General features: G+C 47.7%; 1 protein-coding gene across 7 annotated transcripts in view; it reads right to left on the bottom strand.

The window, feature by feature from the left end:
• Positions 1-13,399, bottom strand: part of CHGB (chromogranin B) — a 109,541-nt gene that overhangs the window by 70,280 nt on the left and 25,862 nt on the right. For 4 of the 7 annotated variants that reach the window (XM_054196394.1, XM_054196389.1, XM_054196390.1 and 1 more), the window contains 3 exons: positions 4,714-4,905; positions 3,095-3,175; positions 2,258-2,372 (listed from right to left, as the gene is read on the bottom strand). In XM_054196394.1, coding sequence (XP_054052369.1) covers positions 2,258-2,352 — 95 coding nt within the window. In that variant the 5' untranslated portion in view covers positions 2,353-2,372; positions 3,095-3,175; positions 4,714-4,905. Of the gene's footprint in view, positions 1-1,416; positions 1,661-2,257; positions 2,373-2,938; positions 3,176-3,600; positions 3,680-4,713; positions 4,906-13,399 lie in introns of those variants that run through there. The other 3 variants (XM_054196393.1, XM_054196392.1, XM_054196395.1) reach the window with 3 other exon arrangements.

The following is a 13,399-nucleotide window of genomic DNA, read 5'->3' as shown; positions in this document are numbered from 1 at the left end:
ATTTAAAGATCTAAAGGAAGAACAATAGCAAAACCCATAGACAACAGCCCTAGCCCTCAGCCCTAAGTAGGATAACTAGGAGTCCACAACAAATCTGGCTTTCCTAGAGGCATTCACAAGTACAGATTTAGGCCCCAAAACTAGAAAGCTATGGAGTGTATTCACTTCAAGGTATATTATGTGTGCAATTTAAAAGAAAACATGTTCCTCAGGGTCCCTTCCCCTTATCACTGATGCTTCTAGATGTCACAAGTTAAACCCATCCTTCCTGGCTCTGTTCATGAAATTCATCATGCTTACTAGCAGAAGAAAAAAACGTCTTAAAACTTGGTAGTCTCAAGTCTACAGGGGTAACAAGGATTTCCTAGTGTGGAGGCCCTAGGGCAGCTGTGTTGTATACCCTGTGCACAGCACTTTGGAACGCTGCAGCTGAAACACCCCAACACCCTCCCCGAACCAGTCCACCAGCACAGAGGGCAGGAACACATGGCTGGGTGGAGAGCAAGGCAGGGCAGGTGCCATCTAGCTCCACACCAAGGGCCACAGTGGACAAGCAATTCTTCTGGAGAGGATAAAACTAAAGCATTCCACCACCCCAGCAGCTCCAAGCACAGCTACACAAGTGTCTGGGGCAGGAGCGGAGTGAAAGGCAAAAACTTGGTGGGGCAGAAGCTCTTGTGAGGCAGCCCTTTGTGAGGCTGCTGAGACTCTCCACTAACGGTAAAGGCTCTGAGCAGAGCACTGTTGTACTCCAGCTCATACCTCTGGCAACACCAAATAGAGGAGGAATTGACTCAGTCCTTACTGCAAGGCCTCATGCCAGAAGCACTTTCAGGCAGGACCTTCATTTAAAACACCCATTGAGCACTGATGACAAGATTGAGTGGGGTAAACATGAGCAGACACCAAGTTTTTCCCCCTCACTCAAGTAACAGATGATGCTTTCCATGGAAAAAAAAAGTGGACAGAACAAGAGTGTTTCCGTGAAATTTGAATTTAGTTCCTAGCTCTTACAGAGATTCCAGATTTTGTGCAAGTTTCTTCCTTCATCTGTTTTGTTTACTTATGTGCAATAAAAAATGAAGATTGTGGCTATCTGCTCTGCCCCCTCCACCAGCTGTATCCTTCTGCTATTTTGGTAAAGAGTGATAGGACAGAAGAACCAGACCCAGTGGTCAGGCAATGGCTTGGGACCCTGCAGGCTCACATTTATTTCCTCTTCCATAAAATGAAGAGGGCAGCACACTCTTATCTCAGGGGTGTTGTGAGTAAGGAATGTTACAGCCACAAGGGTCAAAGAAATCCCTAGAAGGGATTAGCACTGAAAAATGAAGTAAATAGCCCCATGCAGATTTAAAAAAAAAACCCCATTCCTTAAGTGCTTCTGTGTTGAGTAAACTTGTGGCTAAGATGTACCTCTGACCTTTGCAGAACGCTGACTCACTGAGGAACAGACTGGAGATGTTGGCTGTGCTACTGGAGGAGACCAGCTGCCTTGCCTTGGAGGGACGAGCAAGGTCAGTGCATTCACAGAAAGTTTCCAGGAAAAATCAAGTAAAGGGTTAAAAGCAAAAGAAACCTACAACCCTCTGATCCCCAGCAGTCACTTCAGAGGGAAGCTTCTCCTCCACTGCTCTTCATGTCCCAAAACACAGATGACCTGTGCATAACGAAGACAGAGAAGGAGAAACTTTCCTCAAATATTGTTTTCATGATTTGTGCTACTTTGTACACAATTATGTGTACAAAGTACATGAATATTTTAGAAACAAAACTGCTTATTTCAGTCCTTGGTCTGGAAAAAAAAACCCAGACCAAAAACCCAACCAATTCTATCCCTCCAAGGGCAAGTAGGAGATTACAGCAAGAAGAGCTGCTACTGTGGTACCACAGCAGCTTAAGGCTGTCATTGATACGGGCTGCTGCAACCCTGGCTGTCTCTGTCAGCTGCCTGTGCTGGCATCTTTCCTCATACTGCCACAACAGGGCTAACAACATATGCAGCCATGTGATGATCAGGTTCAGATAAAACAAATCACCTTTTTTAAAAAAAAAAGTTTCCCCTTGGATCAGCTCCCTCTAGTCCTCCAACAACTTCAGAGTGCAGTTTGACCATGTAAGGCAGTGTAAGTCAAGGCTACAGCAGTTGTACTACAAAAATTAATGGAGAGAGTTGTTTGTGAGGATGAGTAAGACCTCAGCTCAGCTTGCACCTTCAGGCATGTGGAAGAGATACACTATTACCTCAGTGTCATACCTGGGAACAGCACTGATGCCGAACCAGTCCCCTTGGACAGAGTCCGGGAGCAAACAGCCTGTCAGTACTTCAGGATCCCCTCCTTCTTCCTTCATGATTTGTCAATCCCAGCTCACTGGAATGAAACAAACAGGTTGGTTACATGCTTTGCATCAGCTGATTGGGCTGACGGGTGGTGTGACCTTTCAAAGCACATATGCCTGCCGATGTCAACAGTCAGTCATCACATATACCACTGTTTGTTGGGTCTTGCACAGAGAAAAGTTTTTTCTAGGAATCAGAAACAGCACATCTAGTAATGCCCTTCAATCTTTTGACAGTGATAGAGACCTCCTGGAAAGGGGTCAGTACGCTCTAGACATAAAGCCAGGATTTTCTTTACAAGAAGCTGCCAGATGGGCTGTTTACTCAAAACCCGTAAAGCAGAGAAGTGAATTACAGCTGGCATCCTTCCCTCCCTCCTGCGGAGGAGCAGGTATTTCCCCAACAGGTTCATCTAGCGGTGCTTTGACGCCAACACTGATAGCATGTGCTGCGTCAAACCTCGACTAGGAAACGTGTTTTAAGAGGGCCACGTAACCCAGTGTGTGGAGCAAGCCACTGGCCCACGAAACCCAAATCCTGTTTTCAGCCCTCTGACATTACTTCATCATTTCTTGTGAACAACCAGGACAAACATACTTTCCAGGAGGAAACTGGATTTTCCTCTGGGCTACCCTGCTACCGGGAATTTCCCGGACGGAGACACGCTGCCGGTCCTGCACAAACACGCCGGGTCGAGGGCACAGGGCTGGATGCAGGATGGGCACAATGGTGGGTGCCGCGTGCTGGCCTTACCGGCTGCCCCGCTCAGCTGGTTCTGGGGGCCGCAGGAGAGGGGCTTCTCTTCCTCCCAGTCTCGTTTCCTTCCCCCTTTTCCTGCAGGCAGAGACGTGCGTTATTTCAACAACCGCTCCCTTGGCAGCAAAGGGAAAGGAGAACACCACAGGGCAGGCCCCGCCAAAGAACACCCCGCAGCCCTGCCATGGCTGCCCCCCCCCCCGGCACTGAGGAGAAAAGCAGGCTGCAGCACCCCATGGACAGCAAAACATGGTGGAGGGGAATAAGGGGAAAGCCAAAAGCACGCCAGAGCGGCCCGGGCCGGGCCGTAGCCCCACAGCCCCCCTCAGCCCCTGCTGACAGGCCCCCCTTGCTCCGAGGCCGCCGGCCGCCATGTCGGCAGAGGGCGAGGTGAAGCGGGCAGAGCCATCTTGGCTGCGGGCAGGCGCGGCCGGCGGGGCCCCGAGCACGGCGCTGCGGGGCGGGTCGCGGGGGGGACCGGCGAAGCCGGCGCTGAGACGGACCCGGGCGGCAACGGCAGACGCGGCGGCTGCGGCCGCGGAGAGCGGCGGGACGGGCGGCGGGTCCGCCCACGGGGACGGCTGGGCCGGGGCGCCGGGCGGGCTTTGTGTGCAGCCTGGTCTAGTGGGAGGTGTCCCAGCCCAGGGCAGGGGGTTTGGAAGGGGGTGATCTTCGAGGTCCCTTCCGACTCTAACCATTCTGTGATTCTATGAACTGGGTTTTAATGCTCTGGATTCCAAGGGCAGACGTGTTAGTACAGCAGCCCGTCCAGCCCTTCACCTGGGTGAGGCGAGGCAGCAGCGGCACCATCCCACACCTCCCACTCGGGTGTTTGTCTCGGCTGGTGCAGGACTCAGTCATTTTACACCACCGCTCTACAAGCGCCAACCCAATGTGAAAAATAGTGAAGGTATTGTTGGCTTTTGCCATAATAACAAGGCTATAAATCTTTGACTTATAAGGATAACTAACCTTTAGTAAATTAGGAAACATGAGAAACCTCAAAGATAACAACTAACAGCAACTATGAAGAAAAACATCATGAAGAAAAACATCCGAGAGAAACAAAAGAGAACTTCTCCAAAAGACTCCCACAAGTGATTAACAGAAGGAAACAGATGCATAGGAGAAGGGAGTTGATGATAATTGATCCTACCAGAAGGAAACACATGCATGGGAAAAGGGAGCTGATCCTACCAGAAGGAAACAGATGCATGGGAAAAGGGAACTGAAGATCATCGATCCTCAGGAACAATTCAGAAGGAAACACACAAATAGAAGAGAAAAAGGACTAATAATAATCAATCATTATAAACAATTACTCTGTCTAAAATAGTGAATACGTATGCAATATTGAACGTATATAAGACATGGTTGAAGTGTTAGCTGGTGTGCCTCTGACTTGAGTCATGCACCCAGCGCTGTGCTTTTGCTTTATTGACTTTGTCCCTATAATAAAATAAGTGCCATTTCTGTTTAAGGGATCTGGTTATTTATTACACCAAGGTGCAGCCTGGAAAAGCCCTGAGCGCAGGCAGTGAGCGCAGGGCTGTGCTGGGTCTGCAGGGTGGAAATATCACAGCAGGGCCCGGGGAAAAAACAAACGCAATTCTCACCTGGGACGTAAGCAGGTGGATAGGCTGTGAGTCTTCCTTCCAGGGCTTACAAAGCCAATCTACAGTAATTCGTGTGGAGGTCAAGGAAACAGGAGGCCAGTCATCGGCTGCTGCACACTGAGGGTGTCCATGGTCTCCCACATGGCACTGAGGAGTTTAGCAGGCAGCATGGTGGAAGCATCATAAACCCTGCTGGGAAATAGGGTACAAACCACACTGAATTTGGGACATGCACATCACTTCACCAGATGGCATGTTTGCTGTGTGCTGTGATGGCCACGACAGGTGTGGTGACAAGGACCCCAGTGGCAGTCATGGGTGAGCAACACAGACATCCTGACCCTCTAACAGGGGTGCAGCAAGTGCCCGCAGCCACAAGCCAGACACTTTCCCAGCAAAGAGAATATATTGTGGTGCCACCTGACACAGCGTGCGTGGCGCAGCCAGGCATCCCAGGACACTGCCGCCAGCGGAGGTCAGGGAGCAGCCCCTTTTATTGTCCCGGCAGGCAGTCGGGGAGGAAAGCTGCCGGCCGGCCTGCTGGGGAGAAGTGCTGCCAGGGGAGAGCTGGCTGTGCTTCTTGGCACACACACCGCCAGTGAGACTGGGAAGGAGCTGGTAGTTTTTTCCAAGAGCCTCTGAACTGCAAAGCAGTGGTGGCAAACTGATGTGTTTAGAAGGAAATCATTAAAAGGAAAAAAATAAATTTGAAGTCCCATGGTTGCCAAGAGGGTTTCGTTTTGCTCCCAGGTGAGCTGGCTCGAGCCAGGGAACTTTCCCACAGAGAGAGCCTTTAAGTCTGCTTTTCAGGCACAGTGGCCATGACTCTGCCTTACACTTACAGCCTCCCTCAAGCCAGGCCTGCATTTTTGGGGTCACCGTGCAAGTAGCGATGCAAGCCCAGCTACCTCCTAGGCTGTAACTAAATCCAGACACTGCCCTAGTGCCAGGCTACCTCTTGCCATTTGCTGTCTGTACCCAAAAACTAACCATCCCTCTGGGGAGTGGGATGGCCCCTTTTTTTATGAGCTGGGAGGCAGCACTCCAGCGCTTGATTTCCTTGCAGGGAGTGGGGCTGGAGCTGAGCTGGGGAATGCAAACCATCAGAGGATCTGCCTTATTTAGTTATGGAGCACATACAATATTACAGCACCCAGAAACCAGCCATCTCTGTAATTTCACTTCACTGGATCATCCCAAGTCTCTGCCATCAGAAAAGCTCTGGCAATAGGGAACTTGGTAGGTATTGCTGGCTCCGGGAAAAGCAAGGAGCTGCAGCAAACAGAACAAACAAGGAAGCCGTAGTGCTTATTAACAAACAACTACAGCTTACCAGTTTCTATTTGTCATATTAGGTGGACAACCAAACCTTCAAACTTACTTTCATTTCCCTTCTCTCTCTCACCAAAAGGGAGAGGTCCCACACCCTCCTGACAGAGCTGTGCACTCCCCTGGTCTCTTGGCCATTGTAATTTACAGTCTTTACCTTTACTCCTTATGGACCGCATTATCAGCAAAAAGATCACATTTGCCCACAGTATTTAGGGCAAGACTGTAAGTGCATACTAAGCTCCTTCTTTTTATCAGTGTATTGTTAGCACATGCTAAAACTACGCCAGCAGCCATGTCTGAAGTCGGTTAAAGCGGAAGGCACATGCAAGCCAGGAAATGCAGAATTAAACCCCACACTTGACATTTAGCAAAGATGAAAGTACTGAGAGTCACACATGGGGAAAAGGAAATGCATTTTCTGACTATTGCAGTTCTGTCACAATGTGAGTTTTCAGAATGTTTACAGTCTTGGGGTCAGAGTCTTAAGCTGTACATTTTCATGTCATTGAAGCTAATGTGTATCTGCCAACTTGCCATCTTAAAAACTTAACATATAACATGAAGAAAAAAGTCTGTCTTCATAAACAGCAGAACTAGCAAGTTCATGTCTTTTCAGTCCTTTCCCACAGTCACACCACAGGGCAGCAACTCCATCTACTCACTTCCTTCTTTCACAATAGCTAGAAGTGAATGCAGTACATGAAAACAGAATAACAGCTGAATAGCGTCCATTCAGCAGGAAGTGCCCAGGGCAGAAGGGATGCTAAGGTTGATTTTCTCACTGTTGAATTATAGAAAGATTGTTCTGTTGTTTAAAAGAAATGATTAAGACAAAATTTGTAGGCTGCATACTTAAGAGTTTTGAGTTCACTTCCTCACAACGAACTAGCCCCTGGTTCTCAAAACTGAAAGCAAGAAAGAATATCGATAAATTTAAGTCTATTATTTGCATGCATTTTACTTCCCAGCTCTAGAGACTCTTACTAAAACGGATGGAGGATCAGGCTGTGCTGGATTCCTGTTCTGAAGTTCCCCTCAGGCCCTGCAGACAGTGCTTTAGTGGTCTTTCCTCTGGAAAAGCCTCTTGTGGTTACCCCAGGAATGAGTGTTTTCAGGCTTCAGGCAAGCCAATCTGAGAAAGGGCTCTTCTAACCCAGGAGATGAGACCCTGCAACCAGCAACTCATCACTCCCTGCAGACCAGTAAGGTTTGCTGTGGTACTGCAAATAGCATAGGGCAGAGGAAGGCTGCAAGAAGAGGAGCTCTTTTCCACCACCCCATAAAAGGTAAGACACCTAGCATTCTCAAGTAACTTTTCTCACAATCATCCTTCCTTCATCTATAGCCGTGTCCTTTGTGTGCACGCCATAGTACAGCATGGGAGGTGCAGCTCACCTGCAGAGGCAAGAGACACAAAAGCCGCATTACAACAGCCAACACACAAGGAGCATCTCCAAGCTCGCAGGTCTAGGTGTATTATCCATCTGATTCCCAACAGGGCCAGACCTGGGTTAACATACTTAGCAGAATATACTTGCTTACCTGGGGAAAAAAAACAAACATACCTGTGCAACCCCAAAATAAAAGGTTCGGTTGCTGTAAAACTCATTGATTTATCCAGCTGTGTTAGCTGATCAGATGAAGGGTATTACCAGTCCCCTCAGATTTGCCGCAGTTAAGTTTCCAGGACCACATAAGAAGTCATTGTGTGTTTCATGTTTTGCCACATGAAAGGCAATTGTTCAAACCAGCAAACCTCCCTCTAAAGGGTCAGCTCCAGTTAAACTGAAATACCTCTCCTTGCCATCACTATCTCTAAACAGCGATAACTGCAGTACTAATGCCTTGCAGAGTTTGGACTGAACTATCACAGAGCACTTATCTCTGATTCAGGTTCCCGATTAACACCGAGGTCAATGTCTAAGCTATCCTGCTTCTCTTTCTCGTGCATAGTCAAGCAGGCAACTACCAAGTTACCCCAACCCCATGAACTGTACTCCGGTAACCGTACTTCTCTTCAAGACAGGTTAAGGTTACAAACAGCAAGCAGTCATCTGCATTACAAAAAAGTGGGTCAGCCAGGCATCCGAAAAATTCTTGGCCTTATCTTCCCTGGCGGTAAGACAAGTAATGCTTTTTGCTTCCTCCTTCAGTAACTAGAATTTCAAGCCTTTTGCTTGCTGCAATCAACACGCTAAGCTACAGAAGTTTCAAAGACCAAATGTTATTTCTGCCGTACCACAGGCCAGTAAACTGACTTCTCCTCCACTCCCACCCAGGAATCTGTTGCTGTGGGTCTGCCAGCAGTATCTGGCTTTTTCAGGGGCCACTTCTAAACTCAACAGGAAATCATGGTACCCAGTTCATGTACTAATACCATGTCTTGGAATTTTGCGATTTCAGGATAAACCTGCTCTCTCTTCAAAAAGTAGTTTTCTATGGCAAAGGCTTGAAAATGTGAATGTTGGGGATATTGCAGTACAAGCAGGAGCCAAGTTTTTTTTCTTACAATCCTGTACCAAATCCTGTCTGTCTCCTTTGAGAGCCTTTGCTGGAATGGGTGCAGAAGCATGGCTCCTACCCCTCTGATTGATATTCCCTCTCTTATTTTTTGGGCAACCCCCTTTGTACCTGCTGCTGCTTGAATCCACTTTGAAGGAAAGTTTTTTAGGATGCTAACACTCTCATTCTTGTTCTGCTTAAGCTTTTTTTAGCACAGTGGATGCAGACGTAAGGGCTCTGTGGGGCCTCACTTCCTCCTGCAAAGAGCCCTTCTGCGTCACCATTCACTAACCATAAAACTTGACTATTATGTGACTCAAGGACAGACACAAAGCACACTGTAACTTCGTTCTCATCTTGCACCTAAGCACAACTTGGGTCTGTCTTAACTAGCATTGTATTTCTTTCTTCAGACTTCCCTTCTTGCAATGTATTTCTATTTAAGTCTCCACACCCACACTCTTCCCTTGCATTCCTGCTACCCAGGGATTCTGTACATCCTAATCGCTCTGCCCGTGCCTGTGACACAGCTGCTGCGTGATGGCAATCCTGCACTTTGCAGTCATGATGAAAGCAGCACATAGAAAGAGCAGCAACATTTGTAGTATGAGGACAGGTCTTACCTAGGCTCATCTCTTAGTCTCCCTTTGGGGCAAAATAACCCTTTTAAGCATTGGTTATCCCCTGCTGTTTATCCCCTTTCATTCTTACTTCTACCCTATGAACCGAGTGATCTACAGTGTCTTCAGCTTCTCAGTCACCGTACACACCAGTCAGCAACTGGAATCCTTTAATTCTGGCAGGAAGCATGTGTCTGAGTTTCCAGTTCTCGTACTCCTGGGATCTGGATGGAAATTTTTACAGCTGGACCTACATACGTCTATACACACATAAGTATCCACCAAGGATTTGTCATGTTCTCATGCTGTTGGGCCCTTAGGGAATTTCCAAAAGATGCTTCCAGCCTCATTTGAAGTAAATAGCCCCAGGAGAACAGGAAATAAAGTCTGGCTTCTTGCCTGGATTTTACGGTGCCTGATATAGTACAGAGGTCCAGCAAGAAGTGTCAACTGCAGTATTCATGCTCTTCTCTCCGCTAGAAGTCTTCCACCGCTTAAGAGCTGAGCCACCTCCACTGACGCTCTACAGTGCTAGGGTTTCTCCCCTGTCTAGTAACAGACTTTCATTACAGCAAGCACATCAGCTCTGAGATCATTACCTATCTATCAGATTTGATCAAAGAGTTCAAAAGTAACTTCAGATGAGCACATCCACATTGGCTTTGTTTCTCCTAGAAGCCAGGTTCAAAATAAAGAGAAGGGTCATATCTTTCATCTAAAAGGCTGGTGTCCTGCAAGTGGGGTTACGATGAATAGAGTGAAACTGAAGGCCAGAGAACATGGAATGCTGGAAGGAACTCACCTTCTGCTCACACACAATGTTATCTGCTCCCCCAGCAGTTCTCTCCACTGTATTGCTTCAGGGAGCTTCTAACTAGTTTTTGCAGTTGTCAGCATATCGTGTTACTTTAACTCAGTTCTCATTCATAAGGCATAGGATTGACAATGGCTCTGGTATTAATTTCACACATCAATTCAAGGTGACCATCTTTATAACTTAAAACGGGGGCTCTGTTCTGATCCTGTTCAGTGTATCTTGATTTGAGATGACAGTCTTATTACCTGCCCTATACATTATGGTGGGGTGGAATTTTTTTGAGTAGTTACACTTTTTTTCCCATAATTTCTTTTTATGAGGTTATGTCTGGCCCTCTGCTAAGGTCCATTCAAGAAACGCCCACTTCTAGTGCCTGCACTCTGACTGAGTCATAGCTAAAGGACTAAAGCCCATCAAAAGCCAGGTGTGTATCAGTGCCCCTACATGAAAGGGGCACCATTGAGCTCTAACTCTCTGTAGAGACTGCTGCTGATAGAAAGTGGCAAGAAAATGCCCAGAAAGCTGTTGACTTCCAGCTCTTCTCAAGTACTCCACCTGGGCAGGGCAGGGCAGGGCTGTTTCCTGACCTGTGAAATGTTCACAAAGTCCTGCTGGTTTCCCTGGGAGACCTAACAGTTTTGCCAGGAGGAAAGGAAAGGCTTCTCTTCACTGCTGCCTTTTTGCTTTGGGCTGTTCATCAGTAAGAGAGTGGTTTTGGGCCTTCCTCTTCTGACCTGTCAGCAGAATAGAAGCGCAATGGAAATTGTCCCCCAGCCTGAAGATTGAGAGGTGAGCAAAGCTAAACCTGGCAGTGTGAATACATTAATGCATAAACTGATCTTCCCCTCAGCCTGTGGCAGCCTTCAGCTTGCTTGCGAGTGTTCACGTGAGCTACCCTGATCCAGTGTCGCCAATGCTGAGAACATGCTATCATGCAATGAATCTACATGACCACCTCAGAAGGAACACCAAGCTATCACACTCACCTTCAGCTTCAACCCTCACAGCTGCAATGGCCCTCACTACAATTGAAATATTTAAGCCAGCAGCATTTTTCTTTAAAGAGATTGGATCCTTGTTGCTGGCTTTATGCTAGTATTTCTGGTGTCCTTCTAGTTGCATATACTCACAGCCTCCAGTTACTATAGAGAGCCCATCCTGTAATATCTGGACAGGAGGGGACTGTTTGGAGCAGGAAGAACCAGGTAGCTTCCAGGGCTGGCACTGCTGCTCGTTCTGCTTTTGCATTCCCAGTGCTGACACAGTTTTGGGGAAGGAAGACAAGAGCTTTGGATTTGAGCTGAGGCAGGGGAACCCCACAGCTCTGTTGCTGGAGCACAATTTCATACACCATGTTCCTGAGTCGGCTGGAGACAGCCTTGAATTCCTTGGATAAAAGCATCAGATGAAGACTGCCTTAGGCTCTGCTTAAGAACAGATATAGAAGAGGCCCTGCCCTCTGGCCTGACTGCTGTAGGCTCTGCATAAGAAGAGATATAGAAGAGGCCCTGCCCTCTGGCCTAAGGCTTATTTATTGCCTAAAAGCAAAGATACATTGCAGAGCGAGCACTGTTCTTTGTCCTTAGTCTCCACATTTAAGCTCCTTAACTGCTTTTCAGGAGAGCTCCCTCCCGAATCTGTTATTTTTAGATTAGCTATTTTAAAGAGATTGCTTGATGGCCTCTGCATGCCTACTTACTTGGAGGTTTTTGATGCTCACATTTCTCAGTACTGCATGCTCTGTTTTATCTGTGTTTGTATCGCACCAATTCATGTTCTACTGACTGGATCACAGCGTTAGGCCTGGGCAGGCCTGGGAACAGAGACGCATAATTATAAAAACAAATTAATAACAACAAAAAAAATCAAAGCTGAAGTTACTCAGTCACTGGCTCACATTACTCTGGGAACAGAGCCGAATGCCCGAGTGGAGACCTCTTTTCCAGGGGTGATGCAATCTGTGAGTCCTGGCCTCTCAGCACTTTTTAAATCAGGTTGCAGTAGGTAGAATTTGGCACATGCCTCAGGGCTATGTTACACTGATGGGCACGTGAATATTCCTTTTGTACTTTCAAATGTAACTTCAAACTTTCAACTTTTCCCCCTAAAAAGCAGGGGAGTGGGGAGCAGGGAGAACCCTTTATTCCCCTGCAAAAAATTTGAGTTTGCTGATGGAAACCAGCTACCAGCTGCAGTGACCTGATGGACCAGCATCACCAGTTCCCAGTGCTGGCCACCTCTTCTCAGCATGACACAAGCCACTGGCGCTGACTTTCCCTCCTGTCCCCATTGCCAGTTTCTCATCGCCCCCAACTCAGACGGGTGGCCCTACAAGACCCTTCAAGGGGCACACCAGCTCCGCACAGCCTTTGTGTGTGCATGACCCTCTTCTGCACCCTGTGCAAGCTTATGAGGCAAAGGCTTGGATGAAGCCTAACTGCAGTGCTCGGCTCCTCTGCGTAGGGAATTTCTGCACCCCTTCCTTATACAAAAAAGGAAACAGAAGTGTGCCCAGACATAGAATCACAGAATGGTTTGGGTTGGAAGGGACCTTAAAGACCATCTAGTTCCAACCCCCCTGCCATGGGCAGGGACACCTCCCACCAGACCAGGCTGCTCAAAGCCCCATCCAGCCTGGCCTTGAACACCTCCAGGGATGGGGCAGCCACAGCTTCTCTGGGCAACCTGGGTCAGAGTCTCACTACCCTCACAGTAAACAATTTCTTCCTAATATCTAAGCTAAATCTCCCCTCTTTTAGTTGAAAACCGTTCCCCCTCGTTCTATCACTACACTCCCTGATCAAGAGTCGCTCCCCATCTTTCCTGTAGGTTCCCATTAGGTACTGAAAGGCTGCTAGATGGTACCATTGTGTTTTTAGTAAGAAACCACAAGATTGGGAATGAAGGAGTTTGTCACCCTTCGTTCACCCCAGGAGAGCATTTTGAATGCTCCGCAACCCAGGCTTGCATGTTGTCTTGCTGAAGGTTTCCATTAGCTGTCACCAAGTCCCTGATCCCAAAACAGCAACAGGCCCAGTGTTTGTTAAAGTGTTACCACTTTATTTTTTTTTCCCAGTCTTGGAGGGAAAAACGTCAGAGCCATGAGCACAGCCTGAAAGCTGAGAAGCCTGAGCTGGCTGTGACTTCAAAGTCTCGAAGAGTTGGTCTTCAAAACCAAGGGAGGGCAGCTCCAGGACCTGGCAAGCCACAGCTCCTCTCCAACAATAAACAGAGAGTCTGGGGTGTTTGTGTTTAGAGGTATCATGCACAGCTGGAAAGTAGGATACGTCTGTCTACTACTCAGCCACCTGAGCAAAGAAAATCCCTGTGTGTTCATGAAATTCTGTCTTGGCTTCTTGTTACAAGCCCACAAAACCATATCAGGCTATTACTACCAATTTTTCCTCCCAATGGA

This window comes from Rissa tridactyla, chromosome 3 (assembly GCF_028500815.1).
Source record: "Rissa tridactyla isolate bRisTri1 chromosome 3, bRisTri1.patW.cur.20221130, whole genome shotgun sequence".
NCBI lineage: Eukaryota > Metazoa > Chordata > Aves > Charadriiformes > Laridae > Rissa > Rissa tridactyla.
The sequence above is the reverse complement of the archived record's forward strand: the minus strand, read 5'-3'. Positions and strand labels throughout refer to the sequence as shown.